General features: G+C 38.0%; 1 protein-coding gene across 3 annotated transcripts in view; it reads left to right on the forward strand.

Moving 5' to 3' along the window:
* The window catches only part of TMEM65 (transmembrane protein 65), a 30,560-nt gene extending 11,970 nt beyond the window's left edge, over positions 1 to 18,590 (forward strand). For all 3 annotated transcript variants that reach the window (XM_077782147.1, XM_021542319.2, XM_077782149.1), the window contains 6 exons: positions 8,600 to 8,644; positions 10,694 to 10,761; positions 11,535 to 11,589; positions 12,777 to 12,819; positions 13,457 to 13,562; positions 15,085 to 18,590. In XM_077782147.1, coding sequence (XP_077638273.1) covers positions 8,600 to 8,644; positions 10,694 to 10,761; positions 11,535 to 11,589; positions 12,777 to 12,819; positions 13,457 to 13,562; positions 15,085 to 15,177 — 410 coding nt within the window. In that variant the 3' untranslated portion in view covers positions 15,178 to 18,590. The remainder of the gene's footprint in view (positions 1 to 8,599; positions 8,645 to 10,693; positions 10,762 to 11,534; positions 11,590 to 12,776; positions 12,820 to 13,456; positions 13,563 to 15,084) is intronic.
* Positions 18,591 to 19,330: the final 740 nt, after the last annotated feature.

Here is a 19,330-nt window from a genome sequence, read left to right on the forward strand (position 1 = left end):
TCCTGAGGCAGCTTTCGAGGGAGTGTGTGCACAGCTGGCACTATACTCCAGGGGTGTGACAGGAACTGAAGCTTGCCTTGGCTCTGCAGCTGGAAGCTGCAGGGATGCACTTGTGATTGAATCCTCCTGAGTGAGGCCTCATGCTTGCCAGAGGCTGGAGAAACACTTTCCAGGAGAAGGCTGTTCCTTTTTTTGTTTTGCAGAATAAAGGCAATTGGTTGAAAGAGTAAAAAGTGAGCTTAATCAGAACTGTTCACTTTTAGGAAGAGTAGAACACAGCAGCCTTTGTCTTCTGCTTCTTCCTTCTGTCTGACTTTATTTACAAAACTTTCAAAATATTTCAGATTAATTTTTGTGAACAAAGTGAGTTTTTTATTAGAACTTAAAATTCACGTGCAGAATAAATTATTGCATAATGCAGCTGCATAACAACCCAGTAGATATTTCATAATCTTATTAAATTAAAGCTAAAATAAAATATTTTAAGGTGAAGTTTCATGTGAAGTGATTTCATCTGTTTATATATTATAATCATTCTTTCAGCTATTTGCCAGAGACAGTCGTCATTGCAGATTGAATTTGACTATGCAGAGAGTCAGATGGGAGAGTCAGACTAATTTCTCAAATGAGGCTTTGCTAAGGTATGTGAGGAAGGGAAGGGAAGGGGGTATCAAAGTGATGAATCTACTGCATTACCTCTAGCAGCAGGTGAAGAGTTAAGAATAACTTCATTCCTACTGCATCCTGTATTCATGAGGCATTTATATAGAGAGGCACAAATTATTTGAATGTAATTTATGGCTGGAATTTAAATTGTCACTGGTTTCCTATGGTGTTCCTTTTGCTGATAGGAATTATTAGATTCTTAAGGACTTCAAGGCAGCTCATAGTTTCGTCTTTAATGCCCCTATGCAATGAAGAATTAGGAGGAATGTCATTACACTTAGTATGAATCTGTAACAAAATGTTTGACAATCATTTGATTTATCTGTCCTCTCTTATTTTGGGTTGCTTTTTTAAGTCTGAGACAGATGAACAGCAATAAACTCCACATGCATTTAAAGTTACTTCAGACAGAAGCTTATTTCTGTAGTTGTACTTGCTTCCAAGGTCATGCTCAGTCAGGGAATGGAACTTTCTGCTCACGAGAGTGCTGGTACTGAGTGGTATGTGATTTAATAGCAGTTTGTCTTCAGCTCTCTGTAAAGATTGTAGTTGAGTTTTCTCAAAGGAAAAGAATAATCCCACCAAACATATTTAACAAGCCAGCCCCCCCCTGCCTGGTGCTGCTGCAGCTGCCTGGGGTGGTGGTGGCTGTGGGAAGGGTTTTTGCTGTCTGAGTGCAGGTACTGCTGGTGCCAGGGGCTGTGGGAAGCACAGCTGTGGCTGGGCACAAGCCCCTTGTGTTATTACACTCTGTTTTGTGCCAGGGCAGCAGAAGAGGGAGTGTTGTGGTTCCCCTCTGTTCTGCACAAGCTGTTGTCACTGAGCTGTCTCCTCTGAGGGGTTCTGCAGCTGGCTGCAGGTACCAGACATGGCCTTGAAAGCCAAAGCTGCTCCCTGTTCTTAAAACCATATTCCCACTGGCTTTCTTTCCTGGGGAAAGGAATATAGTTTTGTGCAGGATGGGAAAGGGCATAAGGGAGAGGAGGGGCAGGAATAAAGCAGCTTGTCTCTCGCCAGCTTTTCAGATTTCTTGTTAAAGCTGAGCCTGGGGGGAACATAAATGAATAAAGGATATTGTACATATAACTCCTTAGATATTTCATGAACTCTCATGTTTAGACAGAAATGCTGCCTAACACAACTGTTTAAGGGTGATGAAAGTTCTCTAGTAGATCAGATTTCTGATTGTGCACAGAGTGCTGATAATTTTTGTTAACAAATCTTTTGTGGTGTCCCACAGAATTGTTTTGCTTGTCCTTTTACAGGAATGTATTGCACTCTGATGCACAGATACCGTGGTCTTGTTTCCAGTTTAGCACTGTTGCTGTGCTGGTACTCTGCTCAACTGCTGACCCATGAAATGATGCCTAGATCCCTCCCTTGAATGAGAGGGGCCCAAGAAAAAAACCTTACTGACAGAGAAGTGCCAAAATCTCTCCTTACTGAAACAGTTAAATGAATATATTTGGATGACACTAATTCTACTCTGTCAGTCAGAAGGACTCATCTGATCTTTTTCCAAATCTAGTGGAGAGGTTGTTAATAAGCCCAGGCAAAGATTCATTGATCTAAAATGCTGTGCCACTGGGAGATGTCCGTCCTCTGGCTCCCAAGAACTCCTTGCAGTCCTCCAGCATTGAAATGTGGAAGGTGAGGAGGGAAGGCAGAGCCAGCCTCCTCTTGGCAGGATAAGTATTTGGTTTTTTGAGGTAGAGAATTTTAACTCTGCAGATGGTTCTTTCCAGTCAGGGAATTACTATAGGAAGCTTGTTTTTTGGCAGCTCTCAAGTATCTTCTTTTTTTTTTTTTTTTTTTTTTTTCAACAAATAATAATATAAGCATTTACCTGTGGAACATGGATCTCAATATTGTTCCTGTTTGGTCTCCTATCAGTTTGACTGCATTCCCGGCACTTTTATGCAAACACTTCAGCTGTTTTTCTGACATTTTCTATTTCTCTCTGAAGGAGACAGCTCACACTCTCTATTTCTATCCTTATGCTGCATCTCTGTTACAAGCTGCAAGTCCTTTCTGTGTTGTCATCACTTTAGCTGATTAACCCCCTTGAATTCCAAGGCAAGCATCTTAAGTCTAACTTTTTTTTTTTTTCCAGCTGTGGTTTGAGACCTTTTTTAAGCAAACCACTGCAAATACTATTTTGGCATGAACCTACTTGAGTGGAAATGCTGACCTTCACATTTTTAAGGCACTGATGGAGATGGGGATTAGGTCAAGGATAAAACCCTCTTAATGATGGGGACAGTGATTTGAGCCTCTGGGTAGCTGTTTACATTTCATGCTTTCTCCTACATTTCCAGTCGGGGTTCCCACCTCAGGTCTCTCTGTTTTGTCAAGCATCTTTAAAAAGATATGAATACTGAGCCACATTTTTTAAAAGGATAATAGGATAAGTGTATTGTATACTCACTATAGAGGATCATAGGTGTGAACGAAGCCTGAAGTCACTACTGGGGTTTGTTCTGAAGGGAACACACTGCATTCCTACAAAGCTTGTTCAGTCCTTTGTTCAATAGATGTAACAAAAGTTTCAAATAAAGGTGATAATCTCCTGCTACTTCAAGGTTTTGTATCATTTTGTAATTCTCTACAATGTTACAGGGAGTATTAAAAAAAAAAAAAAACAACAAAAAAACCTGTCCTATTTCTATTTATGCAGAATATTTGTTTGGAACATAGTTACCTTCTCCAGTAGTAGAGAAATTTTCTATCGCCTCCTCTATTTGTACCAGAGCTTTGCCCAGCTTTCCCTCTGCTGGGCATGTGACTGAAGGGGCTGACATCCAGGTTTATATTTAGCACTGCACAAGTAAGCCTCCTTTCATGCCTTAATTGCTGTAGTAACAGGAAAACACTTGTAAGTTATCACAAATGATGCAGAATTTTTTTTACTGTCAACTCATGAATTGTTGTTTCCCCACCTGGAATATTAAGGGAACCCAATTGAAGATCAATGGGACAAGATTTTTCAATTTTGCTAGATTGCAGTTTTGGTCAAAACATTGAGGAAGAGCAGAGGAAGAAAAAAGGATGATGAGGAGGTGTCTTATGAGCTTATTCCATAAATGAACTTATACGTCAGTCAGAAATTTTGAAGATCCATCTCTGAACAAAGCAATAACACAGCTCATTTTTAGGTTCCAATCCAGAATTTTGGTTGTATAGATCCTCTCATGAATTCACATGCAAAGGAGTACCTCTTTTTAGTAGATAAAAAAATTGTTCTGATTTCTTGTTCTGTGTAAGTAATGTTTTTGCAGTATCAGTGATGTGTATCTGTATGATTAGCTGAAATTATCTGGACAGGCTTTTTGGAAGAAAGAGATTGATGAATTCAAGAGAAAACCCTCTGTAACTTCTAGATTACATGCCTTTGGAGCCTAAAATGATTTTATAATAGATCTAGATTATTAGTATTTATTGTATTCCTCTTCCATTGTTTAATAATTAATTTAAACAATTCAGTCACTATTTAAAAATCTATAAAACACTGCTCATATTTTTATCTCAGATATGGCAATACTCAGCAGAAGCAAATATTTTCCTAGGATAGCTCTGGCAGTAGTACCTGCGTTCAGTGTTAGTGTTTCCTGCCCCTGGGTGACAGTAGCAGATTCAGCTATAAAATTTTATGGTGGTGTTACCTGCAATTCAAATCAAACATAATACATGCCTTTAGGCTTGCAAGTTCTCTTGTATGCCAGTTCTTAAAAAATTTATAATTCAGAAACTGGTGATGACAACTTGCTAGATTTTGGTTGGGTTTTTTTTTTAATAAATGCGCTCCCATTACCTTTTAGTCAGTTGTCGTTAGTTTGTCAGCTAAGAATAATAATTCTAAAACTAAATTGCAAGTACTTTGTTATAAGTGGCTTTAACTTGCTGGGTTTGGGCCAAATTGTGGATAACAGTATTATTTATGTTGATGGTTTCCTATTTTACTCCTTTACCCCCATGCTCCTCCCACCTCCTGGTTTCTAACTATTTTTTAAAAATAGTTAGAGGAAAAGATGGTAGTATAAATTTTAAAAATATCAAGAACAGATTTAAGAAGCAGTAAATGTTCTTCTGCTTCCCAGACTTTGCTAATTCAGGGTTCATGACATGTATTGCACTTGAACCTTGGTTTATATTTATGGTAATGAATGTCAGTTAGAAAATAGCAATTCCTCACTTCACCATTTCATTTTATTCCTTCTGCAATAAGATGAATTCTATGTCTTGTTGAGTGCTGTGACGCAGGATGAGATGGCGAATGGCCATTGCGAAATGCAATTCTGGAGTACTTTAGAGTTGTTTTCTTCTCTTCTCCAGAATTGTTTGATTCTGACTGAATTGAGCTCTTTAAAGAGGGTTTTGCAATTTAGATTTTTGTTTTCTCTCTGGGAAAATAAACAAAGGACATGTTTCCTTTACTGTACTCTCTGAATATTTTTATTCTCATTTTTTGCTGAGTCTTGAAAATTCATATAGTCAGAACAACTTCCTATGAATAAATACCCTATGCTGAAATACATTTTGCTATCTAGAGATTTAAGAAATTTGTTTAAAGAAATTTTTTTGGCTCTCAGTGCCTTCACATCTTGCAGAGTTTTAAAATACGTTATGCTTTAAAAAGATAATATTGGAAGTAAAAAGGTTTTTGGCTTTCATGCCACAGTGATTGGGTTTTTTTTTCTGCTTTAATTCTTTTTCCTTTCCCATGTCCAAGCTTTAGACCAATCTTTGGCCTGTGCAAGTAGAGCTGAGCTGGAGCAACCCTTTCCTGCAGTGAGCAGCGTGGCAGAGGCAGAGCATCAGTTCTCAGGGAAGCTGCCTTTGTGCTTTAAAACTTTGTTTGGTGCTCCAGAGGGGACAGCTTTTCCCATGAGCCTGGTCCTGCAGGTACCGTGTGACAGGCTCTGAGCCCCACTGCTCTGTGCTGGGGGGAATGAGACACTCTCCCAGGCTCTGTCCTGGCTCAGGCAGAGAGGGAGCTGCCCTGTCCAGACCATGTGCAGGGCTCACCAGCACCAGTTACTGAACTTCATCTGGAAGACTTCTCCTATCCCAGTCTCATTAATATGTGTAATCACATTTTTTTCACAGATTAATTTTTATCTTGATGGTGAGGGAAGCTGTAAGCCAGACATGCTTCCACATGAGTTTACAAGACTCTCTTTTATAAAATAATGTTCTTGCATGTGCAGTAGGAAGATGCCATTACTGGCATGAGCTCCCTATGGCTGATCAGGAGCAGTCTGGTTCTCCACAGCATGGTGCCACCGTACTGTCCCCAGTGACCTCTCTTGCAACTTATGTCCTGATAGTGTTGAGGGACTCCTTGATAAAATGCCTATTTAGCAGGAATCCCATGCTACTGAAACAGATTATGTCAATGATTAAGTAATTTTTGTTTATATTTTTAACCCCATGGTATTTCCCTCTATCTTGCACAAATTTGTCTTTCCTCTAACCTCCAAGTAGTGTCCCCCAGCCTCCCTTCTTTTAGAAATGTCCCAAGGTAGTCCTTGATGTATGTTCAGAAGGAGGAGCTTTTTAGTTATTATAACTTGGAACTCCCATTATGCCTAGATGCAAGACATTTTTATTTCTTTTTCCTTCGACCAAACACCCTTAATTCTTCCTTGTGGCACTAAGTTTCTCAAATCAAATATTCACTGGGTTTTTTTAGCTTTTTTAAATAGCTGTCTAGCTAGACTGAGTAGAATATAATCGTGTAGACTGACAGGTGCTATCAAATTTGGTTGTAGTTAAATCCAGAGAGCTGATGTCCTAGAGCTTTGTAATGTTTTGTGACAAGTTGAATAGTCTTTTGTATTCTGTATTGATACCCAAAATAGATTGAAATTATCTAATCTAACTGGCTGTCACAATCAGGGAAACTGTGAAGAGATGTCTTCCTCAGAGGTATTATGTTTCCTGGAAATTTGTTTATGTTGTTACAGTTTCTTATCACAGAAACCTTTATATGGAGACCTAGATGTAGAAGCTAGATGGGCACTGCAGCAGGGGCGGTTTCAGTGGCAGTGCCACAGGAAGCCCAGCAGCCACAGTGGTTGGTGTGAGTGCTTCCCATCAGAGCAGAAACCATGGAGGGCAGCCCTCTGTGACATCCTGTGCTTGTGTTCGGTTTGGGGTGTTTATTCTCTCCCTGGCATTCAGCAGGATGGAGCAAATGAGTTTAGGGAAGCTCCATCAGGAATGTGACAGTGTTGACTTAGGTTGCCCAGCCACCCTCAGGGCATCTGGACCTTTTGGAAACAGTGGCCTCAGCTAATCTCCATTTCGTGGTGGCTCCAGATTTTCCCCAGTGTTGTGGAAATTTATTGTCTCTGAGAAGAGCTGCCCAAAGGGCAGTACTGGTGTATACAGATAGTTCTTTCTTTGTCCGTGCTTCTGTAAAAGATCTGCTTAACCTGTGAGAAAATAAGGAGACCATATGAAAATGGGTCCTGCCCCCAATGCCATTCACCGTGAACACATACTGAAAATTTTGGTCTGAATTTTTCTTGCTGTCAATACTCAAGGCTTCAGAAGATTCACTCTCACAGGAGCTCCTTATATTTACCATGTTCCTCTTCTAGCCTGAGCTTTGAATCTGTGGATTCCTTGGCATTTTCTATGGGAGAGCAAAATAATCTTTATTTCTGTCGTATTTGGGCTAAACTTGTCCCATTTGCATGGTGAGTACACCTGGTGTTTGTAGAGCTTAGGTCATGTTTATATTGGGCAGAGGGAGGAAGCACCTCTTCAGTAACTGCTTGAGCTTGAAAGTGTTAAAGACCTTCAATTAGTAAAATTATTTTGGAAGTCAGTGTCCTGGTTGGCTAAATAGTGGTATTATGATCTAATATTTTTTCTTCAAAGATACTTTAAGTTAATGTTTTCATTTCTTCCTTAAAATAGCTTTGAATATAAGAGTGCCTTGGATGCAAGAATACTCACTCCGATCTGCAGTGCTGAGACATAGGCTCAAATTAATCACACTCTGTGTTTGCAGCATTGTCTTTCCATGTACTTGTCTTCCCAAGTAAAATTTGAATACTCGAGTATTGTAGGTTCCACATTTTACCATTCTTAACCTTTGTCTGTAGAAGTTACCTCAGCAGAAGTATGGCAACAACTTGTCATAATATTGGAAAATATTTGAGGAATTATTTTTTTCTGTTTTCAAAAGGAGGTCTTGTGCATTTTTTAATGTAGATACTGAGTATAAGAAAAACCTAAAAAAGTAGCTAGGTTTTTTCCCTTGCTGCTGTTAAACGAGTAACTTGCTGTTGCAGAAGCCCAGCATCTCTGGTCACAACTGCGTTAGTTTCTTGTAGAGAAAGTACTCTGTCAGGCTCAGGAGTGATGTCCTGGTCCTTGCAAAGTCTCATTGATTTGACTCTAGAATACCTGAAACATGTGCCAAATGACCAAACTTAATCTGCTGATACCAAAATCAGTGGTCTCTATTTTTCTTTAACTGTTATATTGCTATGAAAATTACCTTTTGTGAGAATAAAAAAGGTAGAATTTGTTTTGCAGACTCTCTGGAGGAAACAAGGTTCTCTGCTGCATGTTTAGAGGACCTCTAAAAAATAACATGCAATTATCTGTAGAAGATTTGATTTTTCTAATTTTAGTGTGGTTTTGTAATTTTCTAATTAAGATGGCTGTTGGACTGTTTCTGAAGTATGCTGTTACTTTGCATAATCACTTATACTAGTGTAAGCTTGTAATATTTTAATACCATGTTAACTTTTGTAAAAATAATAAAAATCTAGGTGTGAAGTATTTTTCTTTCCATTTGAAAGCTGTTAAGTAACATAACTGCTTTTTTGCCTGCTAGAAATTTGGTAAAGACTTGATAATGAACTGAATTTGTGATGAAGCAGCTAACTTTCTCATTTCATTTTGACTTCTCTAGAGAAGTTGGAGGTTGCACCACCATCTCCAGGACAACTGAGACATGGTAAAAGAAGAATGTTTGTTGACTGTGGTTCTGTATTTGTGCAGTCTCTCTCTGAATTGGCTTCATCTGTGTTCCACAAGTGCTGGTCTGTCCTCATCCCTGTTGTATGGAGTAAAAGAAAACCAAAGCAAGCACCAACACTCACCCTGCTGCCTTTGTTTCATAACACCTCGGCTGGAGAATGTGCAACGCTTAGAGAAAGTAGGACAGAAAGCCCAAATGAGAGCACACAGTTCAAAGCCAGCAGCAGACATTGTTTTTCTAAGCCAGGCAATGTTGGTGCTGCAGTGCCTTGTGGAGGTTTTGTGTTTTAAAAGGACTGAGAAGTGGTATAAAACTGCAGAGAAATTGGAAACAGATTATGCATTTATAATACCATATATAATATAATCAAATTCTGATTTTGTTTCCAAATTAGCATGTTTTTGTGGTTTTGTACTCTGCACTGAGCAAATTTATTTAAGCAAACATTTTCCTTTTCTAAATATCTACTTTTTTTTTCTAATTTGTTCCCCCCCTTGTCCCTGGAGTTCTGTTTGCTCCATGAATTCCAAAATAATGTGCATTTCAACAAGAATTTGAGGTGTCAGTTAGCTCCAGTACACACATTTTGAAAATACTGGGCATATCTGTGTGCTTGTTTTGTTATTTACGTTTTGGTGGGTTTATCCTGTGATAGTTTAAAAATAATTGGAAAGTTTTGTAGGTTTTGTGCTGTAGTCTTTTGCCTGTGCACTTTAGAAAATAGGTGTGTTCTCACAAAGTAGTTTACAGATGACCATTCATGTTCTAGTACCTAAGCATGAAAGATCTTGAATGTGGCTTTGGATGTTTTGTGTGGTCATGGATTCATACTGCCTGCAGAAAGGAATCCCAAAAGGTACTGGTACCAGTTTCTTTTCACATGACTGTGAGGTTCATGTACTCTTCTTTTGTCCCTCTTCCTAGGTTTGCATCTCTTTAAGTTTATAAAATGTAAAAATTATAGTCCAACATGAAGTGAAAAAAATACCCCAAACTCCAACCAAATCGAAAAGGAATGCTGCATCTTAAATGTTAAAAAAATGAAAAATTTAAACTTTCAGCTGTATTGTTGTCATGTAGTCTGTCCTCATGCTGTATTTAGTCTTATGAGGTGAGCACCTTGAAACTCAACTGGAGACAACGCTGTGCAAATTTAATCCCAACTCCATCAAAAGCTTACAGGCAAAAACCTGAGAAAGAAAATGAAGCAGTACAAAAAGGAATGATACTGTAGCACAGTGCTCATTTTTAGAAATTACTCAGACCAGCATGTTCCAAGTTTCTGCAACAGAAAATATTTTCAGAAAGGATTTAATGGGTTTTAGAAGTAAAAAAGAAGAAAGTACGTGAAACAAAAGGTGAAGCTTGGTTTCTCAAGCAATGTATTAAGAAGCAGCTACAAGTCTAACTTGCACTGAGGATAATGCACAAACAAAATCAAGATACAATTCATAATTTAAATTGTGATATAATTAACAGTATATGACACCCTAGTGAAACCCACCTTAGCATTTGCAGATTTGGCTGAAGGAGTTTTGACAAGAATTGTTTATCTCTAAACAGTGCTTTTAAATATGAAATTTTAGGGATGTGTGAAGAAGATGGAGCTCTTGCACAGAAATAGCAAGGGACTTGCAGGACAGGGCCTTTCTCTTGTGAGACAGTTTGATGATCTTCAATGATACTGCCACATCACTGTAAGGTCTGTAAATAATACCAGAGTTTGTGTAGTTTTAAGTATTTCTCTTATGCATTAGTAGGCATAAGTGGCTTCCATCTGAAATTGTACAAGTATTTTCAAAGTAGGTTGTTTAGCTGGTCCTTCACAAGCCATTAGTAACATTTCTGTGTAGCAAAGGGTTTTACCACACCTGCCAGCAACAAAAAGGTGACCAGTAGGAAAGGAATTATGTGTATTTTGGCTTTGTTTCTCTTAAAAGCAATATTAGACATTTCAGTTGTTCCTGTGCACTAGTGAACTCTCTTATAAATATTTATTTTTTCTTTGTTACTTATTTCTTTTAGTGTTCTTCCACAATGCATTACCTTTTGTAGGGTTTGGATTTTTGGATAACGCAATTATGATTGCTGCGGTAAGTTCACTGTTTAATTCCTTGAACAAATCTGTAAGATTCATATTTTTCAAGAGAACAGAATAGAATGGCCTATGAGGTCTAGTCTAGAAAGTCCCCTGCTTAGGACCTTCTCAGGGTCTCTAGTCTAACCTCCTGCTCAAAGCAGAGCCAGCTGTAAGACGAGACCAAGTTGTTGATGGTTTTGTCCTGAGGGATTTGAGAAATCCAAGGGCAGCCTGTCTGAGCAACCTGTTCCAATGCCCAGCTGTCCTCAGGATGGAAAATGATTTGCTGTATCCAACTGGAACATGTCTTGTTTTAGTTTATGCACATTGTCTCTCATCTTTCCACCATGTACTGATGTCTCAGTGTAGACCATGTGGCTTTGTTTCTTCAGCTGAAAACATAAGGAGCTGTAATACTGTGTTTTATTTGTTCGCTCAGTATTTGTAGAAGTTTTTGTTCAGAGCTCTACATTGAGCTAAGAATTGCAGTGGGGAAGATGCTATGCAGGGATATGCAGGGTTGTAGGTTTGTCTGCCAGCTGCCTGGTACAAGTATGAAATATGTAAAAATGAAATATTGAAAGATTTTCAGAATTAGGCCCTTGCTTTAGGGGGGAATATATGCCAGGAAGATAAGATCTCTGTGATCTAATAGAAAAAAAAAGTCCATTTATCCTTCCACTTTTAACATATACAAGCAATAAACAATACTTCTGTCAGTTGTAACAGTATAATTTATTTTAACTCCAAATCCCTCAAATAATGAGAAAACTGTTTATTTTTCAGGGAACCCAGATAGAATTGTCAATTGGAGTTGTCTTAGGAATTTCAACTATGGCAGGCAAGTATTAAAGTTGCAGCACGTTTAGACTGATATGGCACATTCCTATATTTTAGGCTGAAAGTGCACAGGGCTGGAAATGGCTCTTCCTCAGTCTTGCAGCTGCCTTTCCTAATAAAGAAACAATCTCTGGGTGAAGCTAGGACATATTCCATTTGTAGAAATGGAATTTCAGTTAAAATAGTTTTTGAAATGCTTGTTTTGATTTCAACCTAGTAATTAAAATCCTGGGGCAGTTGGGAAAGTGTATTTACGTTTCTGTAATGGAACTGCTCTAAATTCCCCAGGGCCCACTGTCAATATATGTGGATATATGTATTTGTACCTTGCTGTGTGCTTGCAGTGCTAAGGGGAGATCAGTGTTGGTGTCTTTTTACTGCACTTCTTGGTGGCTCCTCTGCCTTGGTGAGATACCACTGGAAGGCCAAGCAGCCACCCTGCTCCTGCACTGGGGCAAAACTGATAAGCTCTGCTCGACAGCTTTGGTGCTTCTGCAGTGTCAGGGGTGCTCATGGATCCACCAGCTGCAGGTGCAGCATTGCTCAAAAGCACAAGGAGGGAGAGCTTAACTGAAAATGTTACAGCAGAGTGAGTCAAAGATTTGGAAATTTGCAGGCCTTGGTTCAATGTGAGATAGTCACAGAGAAGCTTATCTTACTAAGGTCTGCTGTGAAATCTTGCATTTTGTGTGTAACTTTGTTCACTTGTGTGCAGTATTTCTTCTTAAATTGACACAGTTCATGTATATATTGACATGTTTATCAAAGCTGCATACCTGAGTGACAGCTCCTTCTATTTCCAGTGCTCCTCTGCCTCTTCAGGCACTGGGAAGGCCTTTCTTGGTGTCCAGCATTAGCTGCATGGAGCTGACAATCATGTGCAGCTGTTCTTAACTCTGATCTCAAAAGTTATGTTGATTTCTAGGTGTCAGTGTTGTCATTTTGTATTTGTCAAGCTTTCTCCGTGTAAATTGAGAAAAACAGTTGCACCTCTTACTAATTCTAGTATGCTGCTGTTATTAAACTGTAATAAGGTCAGAATAAAAACACTAAAATATAAGGAACTTAAGTCTAGTCTTTAATTCTATGTAAATTGAGAGTAAGTGAGGGTCACTGGAGGGTGGGAGCTGCTTGTTTTTTTTTTTTAGCTAAAATAATACCTTTTTTTTTTTCTCTTCCTCCCTCCAGCTGCAGCTTTAGGAAACCTTGTTTCAGATTTAGCTGGACTGGGGTATGTATGAACTTGTGTCAATAATATTAAGTGCATTCATTGAGATGCAAAGTGGAAATTTTTTTTTTTTTTTTTAATATAGCTCTGCCTAATATACCATCTCAGGTAGTTATCCCCAGATCTGAAGAGATTTCCTTCTCCTCAGCTAAAGCAGTATCTCTGCAATGTCTTCAGGTCTAGGCATATCTATTTCTGATAAAAACAGATACAGCTTCTTTTACTTTTCCAAGGAATTCCTGCATAACTGCTGAAAGTAAAGCTGTTTGTTATGCCTTTTTTCCCCTCTTTACCTCTGTTTTGTTTTCTGCAAATTACAAGGCTTGCCACTAACTGCTCTGTGTGTGACCTTTCCTCCAGTAAAGGTTATTTATAAAGCTCTGCAAAATTGCATTAACACCAGTTGTGTTATACTGCATAAGGTTTTTTGGAAATATTGTATATTAAATCAGCAAGATAATTAATTACATTGAAAAATGTAATTTAGTAGTCTGAACTCTGTCCCATAGTTTTCTCTCAATCACTTTATTGGTATGCTGAAGGGAAAGCTCTGGGTTTTTGTGTTCATATATTTCAAAACCCTCACTAGGAGATACTGTGTGATTCAAAAATGTTTGTTCTTGTTTTCTTGTTCTTCCAGTCTTGCAGGTTATGTGGAAGCTTTGGCTTCCCGGCTGGGTCTGTCAATCCCTGACCTGACACCCAAACAAGCTGACATGTGGCAGACCCGTCTCAGTGCACACTTGGTGAGTATCCTGTGGGCAGCACTGCTGGTGTGGAGCTTTTTGTATTTAAACTAACTGATAAATGCTTTTTGTCACTTTTTCCATTTATTCCTTAATGGCCACCAATTTAGTCCATGTTCCCCAGAGGTTTTAGTCTTGAACCCATGTCAGGGTAGAAGCAAGAGATTGGAGTTTTTTGAGCTTCAGTGGGTTTTTTGTATGCAACCAGCCCCAAGTGACATGGATAATCTCTGCCATGACTTTGTGTATGCTGTGCAGATACCTGGGTTGAGCTCTGGCTGTGGTGATAAGATAATTTACTTGGAAGTTATGACCACTTAGTAGTTTGCTCCTATACATTTTGCCAAGTACTTGCTATTCATATACCTGTGCTGATTTGTACTAATTTCAAATATTCTATAATTAACTTGGAGAAGAAATCACCTTTTCTCTGGCCAAACTTTTAGCATTTGAATTAATATTCACTGCCTGTGTTTACAGTTACAGGACACTCACCTTGCAGATGCATTTTCAGGATGATTACTTACTTAACATTTAAATATTTGAAGTGGTCCCACTTCAGTAGTGAGAGCAATGATTCAATAAATATATTATCAGAAACTGAGGAAAGAAACAGGTACTTCACTTTGCCAGAATGAGCCTTCATTGGAAAAAATACTTTAGTGGATTTAAGGGAAAAGAAATAGCACTTACTGAGGAAAAGTTAGGGTAGAAAAAGTCAGGTTTTAGCAGTGATATCAAAGCACAGAGCAATGAAGTGTTGGCATGTTCTCAGGGGGTTGCCCCATATTCTAAGAGTCTTCTCAGTAAAAGCTGAGCCTATGGCAAAACCCTGTTATTGCACTCTATTCATATTCTTTTTCTGTGAAAATACTTCTGTGCACCTTTTTCTGTATGATAGCGTTTTGCCTTTTTTACCTGCTGTCTCAAGTTTTTCAACACTATCTACCTGCTGCTATTGATGTGGTTTGGAGGCTGCTTGTCTTATTTTATTTCCTCTCCTCTTGACTTCTACATTCAGGTCAACTGAAATGTTTTCCAGTTTTTGTTGGTTTTGCCTTGTGCCTTTGAAAGCCATCATGTTTGCAAGGAGCCACTCATTCCTTTGGTGATTTGCAGTACCAGATACAAGCAGATGCATTCATAATTGCACCTAAAATGTGTTTAGGTGTTGTTTGGTAGTTTGTTGTTTTGGGTTTTTTTTCATTTCATTTTCTGTCTTCTTGGCCATTCTGCTAATCCTTCGGAATGTTTGTTTCCTCCCTTACCAGCTGTGCAGCTCTTCATGAACATTGCCCACCTTCTTCTTCAGAATTGTCTTTTATCACAGCAAACACTGTTTCTAACCTTGTCATATCTGCCTCTCCTTCATAGACTGAGTTTCTAGTCTGCATGCTAAGAAAAATTTGATTCCCAGCTGAAAACTAGAACAAGGGTTGTGTGTCCCTGGTTGTGGTGGTACATGGGGAATGAGTAATAATGAATCAGTGAAAAACTTATTTTTTTCCCCCTCTTTCTTTAGGGTAAAGCTATTGGAGTGACCATTGGCTGCATTTTAGGAATGTTTCCTTTGTTGTTCTTTGGCGAGGAGGAAGAAAAACTGGAAGAAAAATAATAATCTTTTTACAAGACATATACAAATGTAAACTACTGTACCTCAATTATTCAATTATGCCGTCAATATTTAGGAATTAACAGACAGTAAAAAATGTATAGACTTGGGAACAAAACCTTCAGCATGTCATTTTATGGAAACACTAATTTATTGTGGCCTTGTTGTGTTCAGTACTTCTTTTTATAAGATATCATCTAACTTTTTATTTAATTGTAAATTTTTGAAGTGTTTTCACTTATGGCAAGATGTTTACCACTTTCCCCTTTGAACTTTAATGGATTATTACTTCCATAATCTACTATGGATGACAGTATCACTCTTCAGCTGCATATTGGTTGCTTAACAGTTGTAATTGCATGACAGAAATATCACTGGTGTTCATCAGGTCCTTCAATGCAGATTATTAAGAAGGTCAGTGATGAGTAATTTGAAGTCCCTCACTTTGCAAGGAGACTGGTTGCCCTCACCAGCCATCATTTTGCACTGTCTTAGATTAGATATTTCAGTGATCTTTGACAGTATAGTTTCATTTTTTTCACAATTCTGACCTAAGTGTCTCTGAATTGTCTTCTGAGATGATCATGTTGATGCTTTGACAAGGTAAGTGTTTCCAGTGTAGGCTCTCTACCAAGTCCATTTTTAAAGTGGTGTTTTAACACCTTCTGTACTTCCATATCCGTGTCTCTTTTTTCCCTATCTAAACAGTGTTTTGTGAATTGAGTTGAAATATCCTTAAAATTATCTTCCTCTGGTTTGAATGTGGTATTAAAAAATTCATACCAACTGTTTCAAAACCATAAGCAACTTTTTTTATTGTTCTGCTTAATATAAGGTATGAATAGTTGATTGGGTAGATGAGGCCAGGGAACAGTTCAGGGTATGAATGAATGCTGACATTGCAAGTTTGTAATGAGTGGTTCAGTTGAAATTATAAGTGTACCATCAGTCTGGATTAGAGGACCTGATTTGATGATAATACCTTTATGTTTAAGATTCAGCCTTTGCTACTTCTTTTTCCTGAGACAATTAATTTTAAAAAACCAAGCAACAAAAATAGGAGAATTGAAGCCTTTTTACTTCTTTTTACTTTTATTTTTGTAGTCTTACTTGGCATATGATAGACCTGACAGTGCAGTATCATGTAACTCTGCTTTTTTATATGGTTATGAATAAAATTATGACAACTATTGAATATTCATATTTCAGGATCTTACTTGCCAATAGCATAATGCTAAACTGCTAATTGTCCCTTAGAGGAGAAGGTTTCTTACTTGTTTGAATACCATTTGGAAAAGCCACTAAAAAGTGGCACAGCCAAGGCACTTTAAAAGTTTTATTGCTGAAATTGCTAGCACTTCTGAAACCTAGAAAGAAATGTTAAAAAAAAATCAAGTCCCCTGATGATTTTTATTTGCTATAGGAAAAGTCTTTCTGTAATGTTTGTGTTTTACAAAGCTCATTGCTTATCTCATTGTTACAAATATGACTTCTCTGTTGATTTCTAGAAACCCTTTAACTGCAATACTGAAACTGACTTATTGAAGGTGGCACTTGTATCTGTTTCTTAAAAAGCAGATGTTGAAAGCTTGGAGTGAGTAGTCCTAATAGTATGTACTGTATTTTGTACATCAATCCATGAAAATCTGGATCAAGCTGTAAAACTGAACAAAAGCTCAGCCAAGCATCAGACAGAGATGCAGAGGAGTTTCGGCTTGTGCTTCAAAGGTGGAAGCTTTGTTAAAATAAAATTAAATAAAAAAACAAATAACAACAACCCCCACAACTCTAGGAAAAAAAAGGACATCAAAAAACCCCAACCCACAAAAACAATCCAGAAAGGCAATTATGCACTCTTTCACCAACAGATTGCTGCTGGTGTGCAGTACTTCAGTGCTCAGAGGTTTTTTTACTCATCCACACATTTGTCTTTTAACTTGAACTTACTTGTCTTGAACTTTTAACTTTTCGCACTTTTGTTTCTATACAAAGTTGTATGTATTTTTCACATTTTTCTTAAACTGAAGTACAAGTCAGAGCAATTTTGTATAGCTTCTTTTGTTGCTGTTTTTACAATTACTTCAACACTGTTTCCCATTACAATACTGGCATCTTGATTGGAATCTTCCAGCAGTGGCCAAATCTGTTCTTTGGCATTGTACCATCGGAACACTGTTTTCATCACTCTATTGCAGCTCATGAGAACAATTGGAAGGTTGTGCCAGCTGTCACAGTAGTATTTGTTTCATAATGGCAATAGGAAAGACTGTGTACTGTTGTTGAATAGCTTGTGCATGTAAATTGAGTACCTTTTGTTGCTGTATGTCAAACTATTGTACTGCAACCAGTGCTTTTATTGAGAATCAATGAACTAAAGTATCTTGAAAGAAGTTAATCATGTGTTGTCTTGTTAAACTGTTTAGTTGACCACAAAAATGTGACACATGGTAAGAAATATTGGGTGTTTCAGTGTGATACCATGATGAAGAAAGTGACTTCTGGGGTTTCAGTATTTTATAAAGGTGAAGAATAACTTGTGATGTGAGAGGATTAGTAGTGCTGTTGGAGGCTCAGAGAAGGTCTTTGTTGGGGCCAAGCTGCCCCCCTGAGAACAAGGTAGTTTCCTTTGGCTGCAGGATCTGCACTTGTGTGGACATGGCACTGCTTTGTATGGAATGGAAGATCTGTGCCTGATCTGTGCCCTGTCTCTCCACTAGGAGAATGGGTTTTTCTGGGTATACGGATGAAAGTAATTCCTGATGCTCTATCACACTTACTAAAAGCCTAACTGAGAAGACAGAGTCTCCTTTATTTCCTGGTATCTTCTCCCTTCTTGATAAAAGGAAAAAGAAAACACTTCAGGCTTGTTAAGAGACTTCAATATTGCTCTATTTTTTTTATTCTATCAGTTTGTCCTTTGTTAGCAGGAATTTCTTTTGCCTTAAAGGGCTGGTAGACCCAAAATTGCATTTGAAATACTGTCTTCTATTGTAATTTAAATTATAAATGTATTTTTGACTGTATGTTATCTCTAGGAACAAGGAACATGCATCTGATAATAGGGTTACCCAAATCTTCTTGCCAGTATTTTCTCATACATGTACTTTTACATAAATTATTTGAATTCAGACAACATATTTTGTATTGTCTTTAATTAAATTGTTGAACTTTCTGTAAACTTTTGTACTACAGCAAAGCTGTTCTGTGTTTCTTTATTAGACCAGATGCTGGAGGGGAAATATTAATATCCTGTGGGTATTCAGCCTCAGTTATACAAAACAGGAATTTATTATGTTTAAGTTATAAGTAAGTGGTCCTTTGTCACTGTCATAGGAAATACCACTATGGAGTGGTACTCCTGTCTCTTCATGCTCAGAAGAGAGCAATTTAAATAATTAAAATATTTGCATGGTAAACTGGTGGTGTTTGTGATTAATATTAATCAGAAGTTCACTTGCACTTGAACTTTTGGAATTAACTGCAGTTTTTGTATGTAAACTAAACCTTTTTGAACTTTCCTGGACTTTGGAGTTCCTCAATTTTTTTTTTACTCGTTGGTTAGTCCTTTTTGTGGATGTCTGTGCAAGAAGTGCTGTGAGTAAAACATCTGTAGTGTAAAAATGCTCTCATTTAATTTTGAGAATCTGTACAGGCTGACTATTGTTTTACTCCATTGTGGTGTTTTGTGTAGTTGAACTTCATTCCTGCTGTTCAGAGAGACTGTCACACTTCTATCTGACATTTCCTCTTCTTGGTCTGATGTTTTACATGGTCAATGACAAGCTGACAGAGCAGCAGTATATAAACTGAAGGCCTTAATAGAGTATGGAGGAATTATCACCCTGCTCTAAGAGTCTTATGCCTCTGGAATTTTTCAATGCCTTTATTAGATGTTTGTTAAGGCTATTCCCTTGTCTCAGTGTTCAGGACCCTTGGCATCCAGTGTTGCTTCAAAATAGTGTTGGGGCAGGGCAGGGGCTGTGGGCTGAGGGCTTGGGCAAACTTGAGATTCTGAAGCCAGGCAAGATAAATGCAGAATGAATTTTTTTATTTTGTGTTGGAAGACAGCTGTGTGTGTTAGCATGCTGATGTAGAATTTCTGTAAGTAGATGATGCCAAGGTAAGGCCTTTGGCAGGCAGGAAACAGTTCTGACTT

Source organism: Lonchura striata, chromosome 1 (genome assembly GCF_046129695.1).
Source record: "Lonchura striata isolate bLonStr1 chromosome 1, bLonStr1.mat, whole genome shotgun sequence".
NCBI classification, from domain to species: domain Eukaryota; kingdom Metazoa; phylum Chordata; class Aves; order Passeriformes; family Estrildidae; genus Lonchura; species Lonchura striata.